This window comes from Protopterus annectens, chromosome 8.part0 (assembly GCF_019279795.1).
Source record: "Protopterus annectens isolate FY-2018-M chromosome 8.part0, PAN1.0, whole genome shotgun sequence".
NCBI lineage: Eukaryota > Metazoa > Chordata > Ceratodontiformes > Protopteridae > Protopterus > Protopterus annectens.
In genome coordinates this window covers 1,148,029,567-1,148,049,725 of record NC_056741.1, presented here as the reverse complement: position 1 = coordinate 1,148,049,725, position 20,159 = coordinate 1,148,029,567, and the positions used below count along the sequence as shown (strand labels likewise).

Here is a 20,159-nt window from a genome sequence, read left to right as displayed (position 1 = left end):
AGAAATTGGTGTACTCCGCATTTCCATCCCTTGGATACCCAGATTAGAAACTGAGTAGTAGGTACTGTTCAAGCCAGGTCTTTCACCCCAGCCCCACAAAACAAAGTTCTTAACGCAGGTTGAACAAGATCCCTCAGAGCCCTGGGGAAATGCCCCCCCCTTCCTGAACACATCAACCTATTGGAGCCCTTCTGTAGGCACTGCAGATATTCTGAGTAAATCAAGCACGCATTGTGTAAAGTGGCAGTGTTCCCTTTGTTCTGCTACAACTGAACTGTGAAAGCTGGCACAGGAGAGGGCACCTAACTGCACAGGAGCCAGGGTGATTTGTGTCCAGTCATGCATCAGATAATACCACAAACAGACTTGCTTCTCATCCTGCACCAGGAGTCCTCTTAGCTTGCACAGATGCCTTTCCAGTAGTCAGGAAGGTTCCTGTGTGCCTCCCTTTTGCAGCTGGTCCTAAAGTTCAAAAAAAAGCTCCAAAATTCCTACTCCTGGCCCCTTGCTGGCTAAGATGAAATGCATTCCTCTTGCTGTAGAGTGACCAGATATCTAAAACTCTCCCCTTTGACATGGAAGTTTTGCTTCACCCCAATGTAGTGTCACACTCAGGATGATATGGTGCCGATTCCTAAAACAAATGAAGTTCTACAGGAAGCCAGAAAAATAAGTGGAAGACCACTTCAAGCTCAGCCAGGAGGACCCAGTCTCATCAGGTGCCCCTTGGAGTTGCAGAAATATTGCATTCTGATTTGGCCTAGTCTTCATTAAAGCTGATCTGTGTGCCATCAGTGTTGTCTTGCCTCTTTATCCTAGTGTCCAGGATAGAGGTAAAGCATGAGGGAAGTCTCATCTTATGAAACACATTTCTTCTCCACCTCTACCAACCATTGCAAAATTGCCTTTTCTAGATCTCTGGCTGTCTCTGCTAGGTCAGTTCTGTCTTCACCTGGAGAGTTCAGTCTCCCATTTCTCTACTTTCAGCTCTGGGAATTGCCTGTATAAGCAGTTTGCCAGGACTGTACTATAGTGTGAACTTGATATAACGATGTCCTGATTACTGCTGCAGTATTCTCCATCCCCTGTTGCCTGTGGACCTATCATTTTTTTTTTTTTTTTTTTTTTTTTTTTTTTTTTTTGGGGGGGTTGCTTGCTTTGAGCTATGCCTCTGTTTGACCAGTTTATTCTCTGGTCTTCAGGCTGCAGGCTTGGAAATGGGCACACGTCAGCTTGTATGAGTTTAAGATGTGCATAAGCGTATCAAGATAAGCATGTATGAGACATGTGGTGGATGTACACTTTAAGGAAGAAAAGGCCTTGGTACCCCTGGCCATACATGAGTGGACCAAAAATGCAGCAGTGATCAGTAGGACAGCTGTTAAGTTCTTGCACAACTGTATTCTGCTTAACATCACATGCTGTCCCAACAGTTGCGCTCTCCCATCTGGGTAACTGGTTTTATCCAAGGATGTTCCTAGTGCCAAAGAAAATGCTTGGAAACAATTTCTTCTCTTCTAAACCTGTTTTTAGGTTGTGCCCAAATTCAAAATCTCACTTCACAATCTCATTTTTAGTTTCCTAGTAACACTAGACTGGTCACATGTGTTTTTTCAGATTTTGGCAACTTTGTAGTCTTTCAACATGTGAATCCCCAGTATGTGATCTTTGCACAAACTATAATTCCAAGAGAACATTCAAAAGTCAGTGACTCAAGCTGAATTGTTCCTGGGATGTCAGCTGTACCCCTCAGTTTTTCCTTCTCCAGAAAATCTACATATTGTGTCCATTTCTAATTTATTTTCCAGTTTGAATTTTCTCAGAGGCACTGGTTCTCAATACCATGGCAAATCTCCACATGAGTGGTCTGTGAAATCTGTTGGTCCTAGCATCAGCATCTTCAGTTCCAGGAATCTTTTGGTGAATATCCTTTTACATCAGTGACTCCACCTTGCTATGTATAAATCTTGGTGTCTACAGTGACAAATTCAACTGCATTAATCAGACTGCTTATCAGCCTCAGTGATCACTCCCCAACATTCCTACTCAAATACCTATACCAAGCTAAACCTGTCCTCTACTGTTAACCCACTCGCATTCATCTCATCCCTCAAAGAATGTAACTGGCATCCTCTAAAGTACCTCAGCCTTGATGACGCAGTTGAATTTTTTAATACTACCTTCCTGAGCATCCTTAATTATCATGCCCCCATATGACTTTCCAGAATCAAAGCACAACCCTCCCCATGGCTACAGAAAACCACTAAGTCAGAAATGAAAAACTGGTGTAAAGCCTGGGAGCACTGGCACAAATCCAAAACCCCTTCAACTAGACAAGTTCCTAGAACTACGCAATAGTCAAAAAGCTAATAAAACAGGACAAATTCCAATACTACCAGTCTGCCCTAGACTCCTCAACACAGCCCCAAACAATTCTGGTCCTCCATAAACTCCATCCTCCACCCAGGTAAAGTCAGTACCCCTCCTAACATCCCTCACTCCTCAGAAAATATTGCTACCTCATTCAGCACACACTTCACACAAACCATACTATCACTAGCTAAACAATACAACCCCCCTCCCCTCCAACCCACACCTTCACCTAGTAATCTCCCCACACCTTTTCTTTTTTTTTCCTGTACCTCCCTCCAACATAATAGCAGCTGATGCTCTGGCCTACCCAGTATCCATCTTGATTAACCAATCTGTTAGTTACGTTCCCACACTGTGGAAAGTATCACATATAATTACCTTCCACAAAGGCGGACCTTCCCAGAACTAATCAATTACCACCCCATAGCTATTCTCTCTACTCTCCAAAATGCAAAATGCTCTCTACTCTCCAAAATGCAAAATGCTCTCTACTCTCCAAAATGCAAAATGCTAGAGATGCATACACTCTCGGGTCTCAGACTACTTCCTTACCAACAACCTCCTTTCCAATAGTCAGCATGGTTTCCATCCAAACCATAGCACCACCACTTCCTTACACTCTCAATACTCCTTCAGCATAAAAACAATGGCTACCTCTCCTCTGCTACTTTCCTAGACCTATCTAAAGCATTTGACATGGTCCACACAACTTATCTCTGTCCTCAATAACCTATCATTCTCTCAATCTGTCAACTGGTTTCAGTTACCTGTCTCACCGCCAACAATCCATTGTATGGCAGAATGACATCTCCCCAACTATGTCTCCACAGGGGCTCCCCAAGGATCCATCCTTGGACCTGTACTCTTCTCTGTTTTCACCAATAATCTAGCCTCTGCCACCAAACATGGCACACTCTCTCATGCAGTACGCAGATGACTCAACCGTCATCTGCTCAGCCCCTACCCAAACTGCAAAAAGCCACAAGACTTTTTTTTTTCCTCAAACTTGGTTATCCGATGCCCCGTTAGTTTATCCGATGCCCAGTTAATACTCAACCAAAACAAAACTAAACTACTCCTCTTCCAACCCATCAAATATACTCAAAATGACTCCATTTAACATCACCACAAAAGACAACACCACTATATATACCCAACTGAACACAGTAAATTGCTAGGAGTGGAAATGGACTAAAATTTGACATTCACATATCCTTGGCCATAAAAAAATCCACAAACTAGGAGCACTATACAGAAATGAGCAACGTCTCACCAAAGCAAATAGCAAATTCCCACCTTATCTCCACCCTACTTTATGCCTGTCCAGTATATACCAATCTAAGGCAATGCGATTTAAACAAGCTAGAGACCTGCTACAACAAAGTTGCCAAATTCGCCACAGGGGCATCCTACCGTAGTCACCACTCACTTGCTGAACTGGGCTGGCTTGAACTCCCTCCTCCAATGGTATCAACTCGCTTGCCCACAAACTAGTAAATCCTCCACTAAATGTCCCATCCCTCCAGAATCTACTTCAACCCTATCGCACCACCAGACCACTAAGATCCAGCAACAAAAATCACTTGCAGATCACTATAAAGCCAATAACTGCTGGTGAAGCATTATTCTCTTGCACCATAGCCAAATTATGGAACTCCCTCCCACCCATAATTACCTTTATACCATCATGCACCCACTTCAAACTTTACTAAAAGCACACCTAAAAACATGCTGGCTATGCCCTTGCAACTCTCTCACCCTCCCCATCCAACCACTACCTTTCCACTCCACTAACTACCTTGATTATAGCAAGCTCAGATGCTCATAAGCCAGTACTTGTTATACAGCAGGAACTTCTTATTGTAACATTTGTTAATGTCTGTTATGTACTTCACAGATTCTAGTTGTCTACTATTTTCTTCATCTGTAAATATGTTTTAAGTAATTGCTATGTAAATTGTTAATCGCTATGTAATCCAATGCAACTACTGTGTTTTAACTGGAGCTTTTCTCCCCAGGCCTCCGCTGAAAATGGACCTACATCCAGTCGGACACTCCCAGTCAAATATAAATTAAATTATTTACCCATGCTAGACAGGTGTAACTCTTTATTTGTATAGATATAATTTACACCTTTTTTCTAAACTCAACCAACAACTCCCTAGCCTCGTATGAAAGCTCTTGGCTAGAATAATAAAATGTTGATACTATGTACTTTGAGTGGTTGCAATATTGTAAGCTTATTACAGATGTAGCAATTGTTTCCTATAACTCTTAAAATCCGACCTAGCACTTAAAGGATACTCTACTAAAGTTTGTGCTGAAGTTTGCCATTTATACTTGATCCCTATGGTTCCAGAGATGATCCCTATGGTTCCAGAGATTCAACATTTTGTTTGAAATATTGACATTTTGATTCTCAAAGGCTTAAGCTCCATCCATTAGGAGTTGGTACAGACTTCCCTTCCCTGCTCCAAAGCAGTCACCACAGGCCCTTTGGACTTTTATCCCTCCTGAAATTTCCCCACAAGCATTTGGTTGTCCCGCACCCTTCACAGATGCAAGGTACAGACTTCCCTTCCCTGCTCCAAAGCAGTCACCACAGGCCCTTTGGACTTTTATCCCTCCTGAAATTTCCCCACAAGCATTTGGTTGTCCCACACCCTTCACAGATGCAAGCATATAAAATATCAAGGAGCTGCGTAGCCTCATGGAGGCATTCAACTCTGAACATCATTAATCCTTGCATTCTCCTCACAATGTTGGAGAATACCACAGTAATGGCACATCAACAAACAAGGTGGAACAGGGTCATTCCTGCCTTGCAGACTAGCCACATTAGCTGGGGCTATGGCTTTGCAGTACAGTCTTTACAGGTATCTCATTCCTACAGAGCAAAAGACTCCATCTGTGGAGAGTTCAGGTAGACCTTTTTTTGCCTCTTATCAATCAACTGGCAGTTTCTTTCCAGGACTGCATGCAAGAAGGGATCTTTCCAGGACTGCATGCAAGAAGGGAGCAATCAACTTGTTCCCTTCTTGCATTGAGTCCTGGAAGGAATCAATTGGCAGCTTCTTTCCAGGACTCCATGCAAGAAAGCCTGAAGACTGATGCCCCTTTTCTTTGGGCAAGAATATTTCTTTGCCTTTCCATTAATCCAGTTATAGTCATACAAGACTATGTCTGATAAACCAGACATGTTTACCCATTGACTGCCTGGATGATGGAATTCCTTTTAAGCACTTGTTTTCTGAGGATGTCCAGCAGGTACTAACGGAGGTGAAGTCTACTTCTAGTTGCAAACATAACCAGCATCCATTCAGGGCTAGTTCTTTGGCTTTCAGTTTACTATTTTATAGCCTTTGTCTTCTGTTCATCTCATTTTAGAATGTCTCCCCATGGATCATGTTTGAATGCTGTCTGAAATGTTTTTAAGGTCTTGTATAAGAATCCTAGAAAAGTAGCCCTTCCTTGGGATATTTTGTTGGAAGTAAACACTTCCATTTGACCCAACTAATATGGCTGGCTGTCTTGAGGTTCTTAAGGAAAACAGTTGTACTGATTGCACTGTTACTTTGCAAGAACAGTTGGCTGCAAGCTCTTGTGGTGAGTCACTTCCTGTAGTGGCAGGGCTTCTTTGGGAAATATAATCATTTTTATGCTTAGTGGTATTGGAGCACTTAATAAACTCTCCATATTCCTGCTTAACTTTTTAGGTTTAAGTAAAAGGATACTCCAGACCTTTGGCATACTGATTGTTACTGTTCTTGAACTGCCTAAAATTTGATTGAAATACTAATTCAGAATTAAGTTGCATGCTAGCAAGGCTTAAATTACTAATGCTTCAAACAGTGGCCTACATCAGTTGTAAAGCTTTTGACTGTAGGAGACATGGTTTTCATTTGGACAGTAAATTTCTAAGTATTCTAACTTTTTCTAAATTTAGAATTGGAAAACTGCTTCTGTAAATTTCTGAAATGCTTGACTTTAGAAAGCTAATGCTACTTGGCAGGGAAGGCAGCCTGGCTCTGGGAATGGCGCTTCTGCCCAAGTGAGTACAGACGTGGCCAACAATGTGGTAGGATTCCCTCTCTGCATTCAAGATCTTTAATACTTCCACAGTCAACCAGCTTGTTTTCTAGCAAGGAAGTGACTGGATTCTTCTCCACCCTTGAGGCATTCTGGATTCCTTGCCCACATGATTGAGTTCATGGTTTGGAGCACTAGTAGTCCATGCAAGAATGTATGAGTGAACTAGATTACCACTCTATGTAGTGGTGTGCATTGCTCTGTGTAGTGGTGTGCAGTCAAGTTAACCTGCATGGTGTAGATACTGTGCTCCTGCTTCTGCATGACTAATGGCAGTGGAGCAGATGTGGCACCCAAGTGGTTCCTCTGAAGTAACCTGTTAGTGTACAAATGTTTTGCACATACCTGCAAACAGATGAGACCTTTCTAAACATTGAAAGGAGTGCAGCAGAGATGGTCATGAAGAGATGTGTACTGTAGGGAGATCTGGAAGGAATTCTAATGGCAAAAGCACAAACATCTCAGTTTATGTAGGTATTGTGCTGTAATATACAAATACATTTTGCTGCTTGTATAGTTTTGCAAGGTTTTTGGGGCAGGTTGGAACTGCAAGGTTTTTGGGGCAGGTTGGAACTGCAAGTAATGCAGTTTGAGTGAAACCCTGTGTTGCCGAAGTATAGCCAGAATAACCACTTCAGCTGTGCTGACTGAGTAAAGGCTGAAACGTGCATGTCCACAGCTATTGGGTTTTGGTTTAATTGGTATGAATGTAACCATAAAAACTTGGTTGTGGACAATTGTACACACCCCTTTTAAAATCACAGATTTTTGTGATAGACGCTGATTGCATAAGTGTGCATACCCTTAAATTAATACAAGGGTGTGCGCACCCTTATTTGGGGGTGCACCTTTAAGCTAATACTCTTGGGTACACACCTGCCATCAATTAGACTCTAACCCTAAATGTCAGAAGGGTACAAAAACATTTCCACAGCATTGGATATACCATGGAACAATCAGTGGAGAAAATATGGGACAATGGTGACATTGCAAAACTGTATGACCCTCCAAAAATGAGGACTAAATGAAAACTGGTCAGGGAGGCTGCCAAGAGACTTGGTGTGGAATTTCTGGCAAATACTGATTGTGTACTAATGTGACAATTTCCTGTATTCTCCATATGTCTGAACTATGGGGTAGGGTTGCAAGATGGGAAGCCTCCTTTTCTTGCACAGAAAAACATCCAGGCCTGGCTAAAAATGACTAAACTGTACTTAGTCTTCCAAACACATGCTGGAAAATGTGTTATGTTCTGAGACCAAGGTTTAACATTTTGTCCGCAATTGCAAAAGGTACATTTGACGCAAAAACACTGAACACCATCCCTGTGGTGAAGCATGGCGGTGGCAGTATCATGCTTTTTGGTTGATTTTCAGCTGGAGCTGAGGCTTTAGTCAAGGTGGAGGAAATTATGAACCGTTCCAAATACCAGTCACTTTTGGCCCAAAACTGTCTGGCATCTGCTAGAAAGCTGAAGATGAGAAATTCCACGTTTCAATGCTACAATGACCCCAAGCATACATCTGAAGAAAATTCCATTTTGGAATGGCCCACCCAGCCCAAACCTAAATCCAATAGAAAATCTGTGGTGTGACCCAAAGAGGGTTGTGCAAGAGATTCCCTCCCAATCTGACAGATTTGGAGCTCTTTTGCAAGGAAGAGTGGGCAAATTGCAAGTCAGGATGTGCCATGGTGAAGGACTCCTATCCAAGGAGACTGAATGCTGTAGTTTGCACTTGTGCAACCAGTGTATTGTCCCTTTTCCTAACATTTTCAGTTGAATTGTACAGGTTATACGTCCCATTAAAGGTGGGAAGTTTTGCAATGATTGTAGTAGTGTTTTTTTTTTTGCCCCCCAACCTTTTAACAGGGGGTGTGCACTTTTATCCACTGTAGCTGAAACAAGTGATCTTGGTAATTTGCTTCTATCCCGTTCTTTACAGGAGATTCAAGATTTCAGTGAACTCTTATCTTGGCTGAGTTTCTTGTAGTTTTTTACTAACTGTTTTACCCTTTGGTTTGGACTAAGTTGCCATTTAGGCATAACCAGTCATTTCCGAATGAGACTTGGTGTAGCAAAGGGCAGTATAGCCAGTTTTGACTCCATATATGAAATGGAGGCCTACATTCGACTTTGTCAAGTGCATGGTTTAAGCTCAAACATTTGAGGTGTCCAGTATTTACAGCTACATGCAAGATAGCAATTTCCAAAGCCATTTAGTAGCATTTGAATGCAGGTGGTACAGTAGTGTATACCACTCAACTGTACAGTTTTGCAGAATGTCCAGATTTTTTGCCTTATATTTTTGGTCTGTTAATAAAATTGTGGCTTTCTGATAATTTGGTGGCAAATCATTAGATTGATAGAAAATGACCAACATTAGAGTTGTACCCTTCAGAAAACTTGTGCTTGTCAAACTTAAGTTTGTATGAGCAATATTTAAAATTTGTCCCTATTTGTACCACTTTTCATGGCTTAGTCCAGATTTACCTCTCCAGAGGTTGAGAGGTATGCAGTAGTGGCAAATGAAATCACAAACCATGTCAGGATTTTTTGATCAAGAATGACCACAGCTCTGACTTTCTAAATTGTTTTGCTTTAACTTCAGTGTGCAGGGAAAATCCTTGAGTAGAATTCAGTGAATATAACCTTCCACCTTGGCTCTACCACAGCTGCAGGAATGCAGTGACCATCTTTTTTGCAGGCCTGTTGTGTAGCAGCATAATGAACCACCCTTGGGGCCCTGTCTCCACAACCTGAGCATAGTTGTCTGCATCTACAAGCCCTTTATGCTTTACTTTATTCTAGACCTGTTAATGGGCTAGAATACTAGAAGCATGCAGAGTAGCCAGCTACTTTTGTCTGGCACTCAAGCTAGACTTTTTTTTTTTTTCAGACCCAGTTGATGAAATCCCAGTTGATCTCCAAAGATGACCCTTGTACTCTCCAGCTGTGTCTAAACACCAGATAATTGTTCCCTCAGGTTTGTGTAATTTTTCAATTTGTGCTATGAACACTAAGGAATTTGGAAGTGTAGGGCCAGGGTCTCTTTGCAAGATGTGCTCCATGCTCAACCCTGGAGCAGACTTTTGGGACTCTTGTACTCCCTGGGCTTTAGGGAAGCTAGCTGGCACCCAAGCATAGACTGACCACTTCTTCCAGGCTCTGGATTTCTACTTCCAGACCTTGTCAAAGTAGCGTTTTGTCTGAACTAGAAACTTGCACTTTTAAAATGTTGCAGGCTGCCTTGGGGTGGCGCATCCTTTTTGCCCAGTAACATCACAGTGCGCATATGTCAATTGCAGGGATTTTAGGCAGGGTTATGATTTTGGCCTTGGATTTAGCCTTGCTAGTCCATTTTCGCCATACCGTTATCCAAGTTTACAGATAGGCACTTAATATCCATGCATTAAGCCTGCCTAGGTCTTTATACTAGGCCCTTTTGAAGTGTGCCTTTCTGACCCTTTTAAGATTAAGGCCAGTGACGTTATACCTTAGTATTGGGTAGTGAGCCAGATCTTATGTTACTGCTGTACTTTCTCACCAAATCCAAGAAGTGGACAGGTATCTGAAGCCTCCGTCTTTACTACCTTGATGGAAAATTGCTGTTGGAATAACCAGCAGTACCAGGCTTAAATTATGCCATATCCCTTTGCTTCAATGCTGGTAGCAACTGCTGAGGCCTGCTGCTGATAGCAACTGCTGAGGCCTGCTGCTGTGAAGCAAAGCTCATCAGCTTGATATTGCCCTCAGATCTTGCTTGGTTCAAAACATTTTGTGCAAACATTTGCTTGGAATGTAAGGACTGTCATGGATGGTAGAGTACACCTGCATTGGTGTTGGTTCAGGCTAATAGGCTTATGTGCATACACCCCTCCTATCTTGGATGTTAATGGTGTATGTACGTGCCGGCCTTGATGGCCGTTGGCTACCCTGCAGCTTGGGCACCACTAATATGGGGAGAGGTTACGGAGTTTCCTCCTCTGGACTCTGCTTCTAGAGCTGCCAGCTGTATGAAGGGATGCAAAACTTCCATCCTGAAATGGGAGGTGGAAGAAACTTTACCCTGAATCGGAGCTTATATCTCTGGGGACATGCCAGTTGTCATGTTGGTTGGTCTGCCCCACTAACAGCTCTACTACTCATGGTCACCACAAAACTGGACTACCTCATATCGGAGGTCCAACAAGGTAATCTGGGTTGTGCTGACTTGTACTGAGTTTGTGTAGTGGCTCATCCTGTAAGGAATGCATTGCTGACCACTCATGCAAATTTACTCCTCTTGCCCTTAAGTGAGCAATATGGCACACTTTTGTGACCGGTCTCCAACAGGATTTCCTGTCAGGAAGCCCAAATCTTGCACTGTATAGTTACTGACCTGCATTTCCACATAACCATGCACTTTTTCTGCAGCTCAACACAGTGGGAGTCAGCACAGCTTAAACTGTTGCACCTGATTTTGTTTGGAGCTGGTTTAAATGAATTTGAAGCTAACTCTGATCTCCAGCTTGAGAAGCAAGTGGGCAATAGTTCAGTGTTTACTCCTTTCTTTTCTAGAAAACTGGAAAGTCAGAAGTTGGCAAGGGATTTAGAAGGGGCTGTAGAAGCCAACAGAATGGCTGATCACACAAAGGTGGGTACCCTTGGCAGTACAGTCACTGCCACAGTAGACATGAGTTTGGCCCCAGAGGCATTGGCTGTCCTGTATTGAGTGGAGTTGCCTACTCTGGTTATTACATGGTGAAGTGGGAATGGGACAGTTCTGTCACATCAGGAGGTGGTAGCAAAAATGCATTGCTGTGAGTGTTGGCAGCCATAAGCATTCTACCATACAAAAATGGACCTCATTTTGTGGCTTTTTCTGGAGAGCAACTGAAAGATAACTGCAGTCATTCCAGTGTTAGCAAGGAGATTGGGATATGCTGTTTTGCACCTTTTGAGGAACTTTCCCCTCATCTGCTCAGTAAATCTATGGACATGGTTCGCTTCTGCACAAGAGCAAGTAACTAGTTTTGACATTGGTACTCACTGAGCAGATGTCTGGTTGCAATGCATCCTGGCTGGAGGGGACAATGCGATTGCATGACTAGCTCCCATGCAAGTTTAATTTGATTTTCTCCAAAAGCCACCTGATGGAGGCTTGCTGAGGTTTAACAAGATATTCTCTCATCTTGTGTAGTCTGGTTCGTATTAGAACGACAAATGCATTTGTCGAATGCATTTTCGTCAACACGTGTAGGGAGAATAGGCAAAGCGGCTGTTCAGCAAATTCTTTCCCTGGGAAAAGTCACATGACTGCTTCGTTGCTTTACCTGTTCTGTAGTGTGGTCTCGTCTAGTATAGCTCCCAAGTGTGATTGTGCAACAGTTGCTGACCGTAGGGTTAGGGTGTGGGTTAAGGTAAGTGCATATGTTTTAAAAAGTTTGCTTTTTTTTTCCTTAGATGTATGGTTGGGTTGCATTGCGTTTAAGGTAGAGGTGGGGTTACATCAAGGATCAGCTCTTGAGCCCTTATTTGCAATGGTGATGGACAGGTTGACAGACTATCAGATAGGAGTCCCTGTGGACTGATTGCAGATGACATTGTGATCTAGTGAGTAGGGAACAGGTGGAGGAGACCCTGGAGAGATGAAGATATGCTGTAGAGAGAAGAGGAATGAAGGTCAGCAGGACTAAGACAATGTGTGTGAATGAGAGGGAGGATAGAGGAATGGTGAGGATGCAAGGAGTAGAGGTGGCAAAGGTGGAGGAGTTTAAATACTTGGGGTAGAGTTCAGAGTAACGTGTGGAAGAGGGAGTACAGGCAGGATTGAGTTGGGGGGGGGGGGGAGTTGGTGATTTGTGACTGACTAGTACCTGTAAGAGTGAAAGGGAAGCCTCTACAAGAGGGGTAGGGAGACCAGCTGTTATATGGGTTGGAGACTGGCATTGACAAAGGCAGGAGTTTGAGCTGGATGTGGCAGAGTTAAAGATGTTAAGATTTGCACTGTGTGAAGAGGGTGGACAGGATTAGGGATAAGTATATTAGAGGGTCAGCCCAGGTTGGAAGGTTTGGAGACAAAGCCAGGGAGGCAAGATTACATTGGTTTGGACATGTGCTAAGGAAGGATGCTGAGTATATGGGGGGGGGGGGGTGATGCTAAGGATGAAGTTACCAGGTAACGAAGAGGAAGACCTAAGATGAGGTTTATGGATGTGGTGAGGACATGCATGTGGTTGGTGTGACAGAGCAAGATGCGAAGGACAGGAAGAAAGTGAAACTGGTGATTCGCTGTGGCGACCCCTAATGGGAACAGCCGAAAGATGATGATGATGATTGGGTTGCGTACATATGTGTATTTAGTAGTTTACTGTTTTTTGGGGGGACATAATTAGGGTGTGTGCTTAATGTGTATTTTTGGGGGGTTGGAAGGCTTCTTTCCCTAGGAAAGCGCTCCTCTTTGGTTCCTACATTTTCAGTGTTTGCTGAATGTGTCGCTGTAACACAGTTAGCTGCTTTCAGCGTTCGGTGTTATATGAACCAGTGTAGTCGCCTTATGAAATCTCAAGGCACTGGTGTTTGGAAATGCTGTCCAATAGGAAGTCTTGGGGATCCAGCACCAAATTCTAAAGTGAAAGATTCACCTTGTGTGGTGGATTAGTTCAGCTAGTCTGAGCAGACCCTCTCAAGCCTCCTGCATTGCTCAGCTGGTGGTTTGGATGCTTCCACCTTGGGAGTAAAGTTAGTGGACATGGGACACTTTACCCAATGTTTTGGAATTCATTTTCAGCCATTGCACTAACTGTGTTCACTCTAGCACAATGGTTATGGTTGGTAGTTGGTACAAGCATGCAATCTATGCTCTACTAGAGATGTAGTCCATTGCAAGTAAAATTCTGGGACAAACCAGACAGGTTCTTTTATTGCCTGCTTATGAATCTGGTAGTCTTGGCCAGATTGTAGTTGCAACCTTTCTGCATCCTCTGCTTGCAAAGTTTAATCTTTCCCTTACTAAACATCCCAGAACTCTGTATTCTGCTGCTAGTTCCCCTCAGACTTGAAAAGGAAATGTTGCAGAGGAAGTCTTTCTGGTAGCTGATAAATGTGGTTCTCCTTGTCGTGGCCTAGTCTTGTAAGTCTAGGCCAGCTATGAAGTACTAAACTAAAGCCAACTGTGCCTGGACCTCTTCTGCCAAACTGCTCTTTACAGTTCTGGTGATAAACTGGGGGAAAATGTAGTCCAGATAAGCTGAAACACCTCAAAGTGGGGTTGGCTATGATTTGGGCATAGTTTTGAATTGCTTCCAATCTAATGCACCTTAAAGTGCCAACCCCTTGTCTGTGAGGGGCAAACTTTCAGTCACTTTTGCCAAGTGCAGTACCTCCCAAGCTTTGGCTAGTCCGTAAAATCATGCATCCCAAAGGTTAAGTATAGATTGAGGGAAAGGTCACTCATTTATCAAGACAGTTATGCTGGCCTTTGTGGTGATGGAATGAAGCCAAATTGTGCATGGCAGGCAAAGCCCCATATACATCCCCAATACTTTTTCATCAAAATGGTAATATCAGAACTGCCCAAACAAATTTTTCAGGCTTTCAAATTGACATTTCAAGTGAAAAGTAGTTGTAATTTACAGTAGATAATGTGTCCAGTTCCTACAGTGTTGCATGCTTCCATTGTTCATTGCTTTACAAGAAGTGACCTTTCTGTTAGCATGTTTTAGGGGAGAATGGTTGGCTAGCACTGCCTTTACAAGTACCTCAGGCTAAATTTGTTTTGGCTGTGTGCATGGTAGCTTATCTAATTCTGACATTTTCTGCAAATGTTTCCCCAAGTCTATTGTATGCAGTGTCTAATGGTTTGCCATTTTCTTTAAGGATCAAGAACAGTGTGTGGTGAGGCTCAATTCCACTGTAGAAATGGACGTTGCATTACTTCTATGTGGCGATGTGATGGAGATGACGACTGTGCAGATGGAAGTGATGAGGCCTCCTGTGGTAAGCCTTAGTAGTGAATATTAAAAGGGCAGTTTAGTACCAAGTATGGCTTGATGCCCCTGCATGAAAAGGATACTGGCTATGTAGCAATTCACTGTAGCTTATTCCATTCAGTGCAGGCATGTAAATCCTCGTAGCGTATATAATGCCGAAGTGGCACATTAGTGCCATGACAGCTGCTCCAGGAATCTTGTGCATTAGTTCTTTCTGCAGCTGTTTTGATGTGCAGACTTTATTTTTTGTAAAGCTTTTGTGCACCTTAAAGGGAAAGTGGCATGTATTGCAACCTTAATGGTTTCCACTGTGAAACGCAAGACCTGCTTCTGCATTAGGGTTAAGTGCCCTCCCTGATCAACAGGGTGAGTTTTAAGAATTGCCGTAATGCTGATATGGCACTTTTGAAAAGACCTTTCCAGTCCTCTTGCTAGTATTGAAACAGCCCCTTCTATTAATTCCTGAACTGGCTACTTTGCCAGCCTTTTAGTTTACCTCACATTGGAGACCTTCTTTGTACATTTCCTTTGTATCTTAATTGTTCTGCTTTCTTTTTCACTCTTGTATCTGAAACTGGCTTCATAATCCAGGAGTGTTGTAAATTGCTGCACACCCCCATAACATGCCCATACTCAAAAGGTCTGTTTTGCTTTGGTTGTATTCTGATCTTTACTTTTGATTTTGGTTTTCCTTCACCTGTTGGCTGTATTGCAGTAACAAGAATAGTGCATAACTTGGTGTTCTGTGGAAGTCTGTAACACTAATGGAGAGAAGTGTAAATGCCTGAAAGATCACTGCTTTTCATTGTCAATTTTTGCTCAACACTGGAAACATGCCAATTTTTTAATTTGCCAGTCTGGGCTCTTTCAAGCAAAAGTGGTTGCCTAGGATGCTATTGTGGTATAAAAAGCTTCCTTCAAAAAATGCCTTGCTGTTTAGGGCACTACAGCTAAAGCACTGAAGTAAATGGGTGGTATTGTATCCAAACTACTTGCATTTGTTGGATTTCTGCTCACCCCTCCTGCTACCAAAGTTGTGTAGATAGTTACCAGGATGGCACAGTCCAATTGAAACAAAGTCCCTGTTTCAGTTGGTAGTGCAATGTAAGCTAAATGCTGGTAGGCAGTGAAATATTGTAGTGAACAGTTTTCTAGAACTGGACTAGAACTGTGCAGCATAGTTAACATTTGTGGCCCTTGTATTGGTCCTTGGATGGCTGCAGATTACAAATGGTTAACTTGAGTACAGGGCTGATCTGTGGGGAAATAAGCCTACTGTCATTGGTTAGTAGTGTTTGCAGGACTAAAAATGTGTACTCATAATGGCCAATGAATTGCCACTGATCAGTTACAAAATATTGATTCAGTCTCTTTGCCAAATGCTTTGTAAACTAGTATTACTATAAGTAAATTTCAGTGCAAGTTGGCCATATTTTCCTTCGGTTTAATCAAACTCCAGTAAATCTGATATTGCTGATTGTAGAAGTGAATGACTTGCATCCTGGGATTGTATGAAGTCTAGCTTTGCCAGGCTTGGATGTATGTATACTTGGTAGAATTGAGCAGCAGCCTAATGTCTTTATTGAAAAATGTTGGCTTGGCTACTTGCTATTTGAAGATCTAGTGTCAGCTGCAGGGAAATGGTTAACTATCCTAACTGCTTTGCAAGGGATGGCCTGTACCTTTCACCTTGGGACTTTAGTTGCCCACAATCTTTACTCATTGCTGTAAACCTACTCAATTTACCAACCCAGGGCACTAAAGATGGTGCTGCTCAATACTAGAAACCGAAGGGAATGCCTTGTGTATTACTGAAAACGTGGTTCCAGTGTTCTAACCTTACCAGGTTTCATTGCTCAGTACACTTTACAGATCATGCAGGGAGTTTCTCCATATCCAGTGATCAACTTAATCACCTAGATTCTTGTTGCTGGTAACCACTCTCATTCCAATAGCTAAAGACCACTTTACTTCTGGCTAAAGCTCTCACCAAAACACTTGACTCATTCCCAGTATGGTGAAGTCTTGCTTTATTTCAACTGGTTTAGTAAATGGAATTTTTTAAATTCTTCCTGGACTATCAGCTTGAGTGCCTCCTTAAAGGATCAATCTACTGAACCCCATAAGAAAATGGAGCCCCTCTACAGATGTTGGCAGCCTAATGTCCCTTGAGCCAAACTGGTTCTTTAAATACCAGGGCATTGTGAAGGGAAGATGGGTCTGCTTATCCAAGTCTGTCCTGCCTTGCATTAGGCAGGTTGGTACAGTGGTTTGCTCTACCTAAACAAAACTTTATGTACTTCTCACTGAGTACATAAATGTTGTTTTCTCTTGGCAAATGGGCTCAGAGCCAATCAAATTTTAAGATTAGGGGAAGCTTTCTTAAAAGGCTGTCTGGAGTTTCTAATGGCCATTGTGGAACAACTTTTAGTTGTCCAGTGCTCTCAATAAGAGCCATCAACTGTGACTCCAGATTGAGGTTTGACAAGTATGAACTGTTGCCAGTGTTCAGCAAATATGAACATCTTGCTCCTACCACATTCACCTCCCTTAGAGCAGGAGTTATGAGAAGTGGACATTTGACAGGTTTTTTTTACTACAGTGCAAATGACTACAAATGGGTAGCCATTTTAGCTGAACTGATAACATTAGTCAGGAATCAAACCTCTATTCCCATAATGAACCCCATAACTGAATATGCTTTCTTTTACAGGAGTGTAATCGAAAGATCTACCTCAAAAGGACCAATGACTCCACGTACAGACTGGCATCTGCCTGATCAATGTCCTCATGATCCTACCAAGAGACCTTTATATTTGCAAAACTGGCAAAACCATGAACAGGTTGGTGAAGGTTCCTTAGCACATGTTCATCTGATCTGCCCCAAGTTAAAGTTTTGGGATATCGTCACATAGCTTGGGTGCCAGCTGAAGTATTAGCTGCAACAAATGCATTCCAGTCTAGGTTTCCCAATGTACTGCTCCTTTCCATGAGGGTTTGGGAGGCTAATTTGGCTGCCTAGTATCAGTTTATGAATTTATAATCTGCACTGTCCACACTAGACAGCTAGCTTTAGCTTGCGCAGTATATGCCAAAAGCTCAGTGTACAGACTAGTTTTGTTCTCTTGCTGTTTCAGCATCTTGATCTGGTGTTCATTCTGGTTGTGAAAACTGTGGATGTGTACAGTTAGTGGGCACAAATCTGGGTAGCAGGAAATTGCTTTTTAAAAGGAGTAAAATGCATACTTTGGGACTTGCCACCACGTCTGTCTTTTGCTAAAGGATTTTGGCTGGCTTGGAGGCCTCTGCCCTGTGCCCCTCATTCTAAAACTGGTCCTGCTCAGAAGTGTGCATGTAATTGCAGCTTACTGGTCCTGCTCAGAAATGCACACATGTAATTGCACCTTTGTGTGGATGCTGTAGACAACTTTACAGTAAAATCTGCTGTACATAGAATTCTAGCTTTTCTAGGGGCTGCATATGTTGCATCAAGCTGGAATGTGTTGCAGAGTAGCAACTTTGTAGCTAAACACTGTGGGGTTTACTTTGGACTTTATTTGAAAGTTCAAATGCTCCAACTTCAGAACACTGGCTTCTGGTATCCAACAGCCCTCCCTGGCCTAATTGTTTTCCCACAGGCGGTATGAAAGGATGCAGAAAAGGCTGAGAACTAATTTGGATTTTGTGGAAATGCCAGAAGGCTGTGTGCATCCTCAGTTTTGCAAGTCCTGAAGCTTACATTTTCACCTTTTGCAGGAGCTGTTCATAATCGTTGCTGCAGTAGCCTTAGTTTATGGAGTTATATATGCCAGCCAGCTTTCAAAGCTTCAGGGCACCTTATGCACCCAAGCTGCCAGCTGTCTTGAGTGGAGGTCAGACTAAAGGTCTTCATGGTGGTCTTGCATTTAAGAACACTCCTCTGCAGTTTTTAAAGGACTGGCAGTCTACTTCTTGGGCAGAAGTTCTTTTGGGAGCCTGAAACCTTGCAAACTTTTTGTAGTTTCCTGTTTAGGAAAAGTTTTAATGAACTTGTGAAACTTTATTACAATTTCAAAAATGGTACACTTAAGTTTTTAAAAGTAATTAAATCTTTCTGTATAGAATTTGAGTGAGTTTTAAAACTGCTTTTCAGATTTTTAAGACTTCACAGGCTTTGTTCCATAGTAAAGTCAAAATAAGTGCCTCTCCTTGGGGGGGAAAAAGTCCCATGGTCAGTCCTTTCAGCTGCAAACAAGTGAACAGCCTTTGCAACCACAGCAGGCTAGCAGTTTGCCTCAGCTGCAGGTGGAAGATTCTACAGCCATAGCTTGTTCAGACCCCACTTGTCTTGTATCCCTCCAACACTTCTAGTCACTATGGACCCGGAGTTAGCAATTTCCTTGTCCCCACTGAGGGGACCCAATAGAGTATTACCTTCCAGGAGGGAAGGAACAAGGGTCTCTAGTCAGAATGTTGTCTGGGGAAGTTGCCTCTACTATGAACATGCCCAATTTTTCCTGACAACCTAACTAAACTTGTATCTACTCAAATTTCCTTGGACTTGACGTTTACTGGGTATGGCTCAAGGTTAAACTCCTTATTGATCCTTGGAAGGTGTCCTCTTCTGGTAAGAGGAATTGGGACAGGATTATGGCCAGATGCAGGAGTTATCAGTGGTCTTCAGACTGGGGGGGTGGGGGGCAGATTATAATCCTTCCTGTCGGGAAGTTTGAGGTGAATTTCCAGAACGTGCAGGTGTTCAGTCAAACCATCAAAGTGCTATGACCTGTTAATTCCAGAACCTTTCCTCTAGAGGATGGCTATTTTCATGATCAGCCTTCTCCCTTAAGGCAGAATGTTATTTTGTATACACTTCCTAAACTTGACACTAGCTATAGCTTTAATCCTGCCATATGTTTCCACTTCCACTTTCTGACAATGTTGGGATTAAGTATGAGGAAAAAATTTGCTTCTGCAACTGATTCAGAATTTTGAATAGTCAGGCTGTTTAATTCTGACCAATTCAAAGTATGGTTTCTCTGCAGTTTAACTGGTCAGTTGGCACATGTAACAGATTACAAGCAGGGCTGTGGCAACTGGTACTGTTTAAGGTTTGCCTCGCTGCATTCCTTCCAATCTCAAGAGTTTGAGATTCAGTCTGCTTCAAGGAGTGCAATTGAGTTTGAGATGCAGGATAAATATAGTACACGCTAAAACTGGATTTCGACACTGGAAACGTTTAATCCTATAACAAATGGAGCTTTCAAGAATCCCTTCAATGCATATACAATTCTTCAAATAGAAGTTAAGTACTGCATGTGATCCCATTGCCCAAGAGCTTGAGTTGCTATACAGAGAACCTAAAGTTTAGACAAAGTACTTTGGAAAATAATTTTAAAACCACAACAGATGCAGGCAGACACTTGTTTCCTTTGCTTTTGTTTTAATAAGGTTTTGTACTGAAGCATTTAATCCAGGTGCACAATCTTCCTGCAATTGTAAAATCCCCCTGTATTCCGCTACAATAAACTAACTGGCACCCATGCAGATTGGTAGATGGAAAGCTGTAGAAAAACTGGTGTCCTATCTTGCCTTCATTCTGTGCTGGCTGGGATGTTCTTCATTCCACATTGCTGCAGTCCTAACCATTGGGGGGTAGTCCGCTGTCCAGTCGGCCCGAATACCAAAGTATATGGCTGACGTCGGTCAAGGCACATTAGACTGACGTCAGGACGTCAGGGTACTAA

The 20,159-nt window shown here is 42.6% G+C and overlaps 1 protein-coding gene across 2 annotated transcripts in view; it reads left to right on the top strand.

The window, feature by feature from the left end:
• The window catches only part of VLDLR (very low density lipoprotein receptor), a 348,579-nt gene that overhangs the window by 28,635 nt on the left and 299,785 nt on the right, over positions 1-20,159 (top strand). For both annotated transcript variants that reach the window (XM_044080659.1, XM_044080658.1), the window contains exon 2: positions 14,321-14,440. In XM_044080659.1, the coding sequence (XP_043936594.1) occupies positions 14,321-14,440 (120 nt within the window). The remainder of the gene's footprint in view (positions 1-14,320; positions 14,441-20,159) is intronic.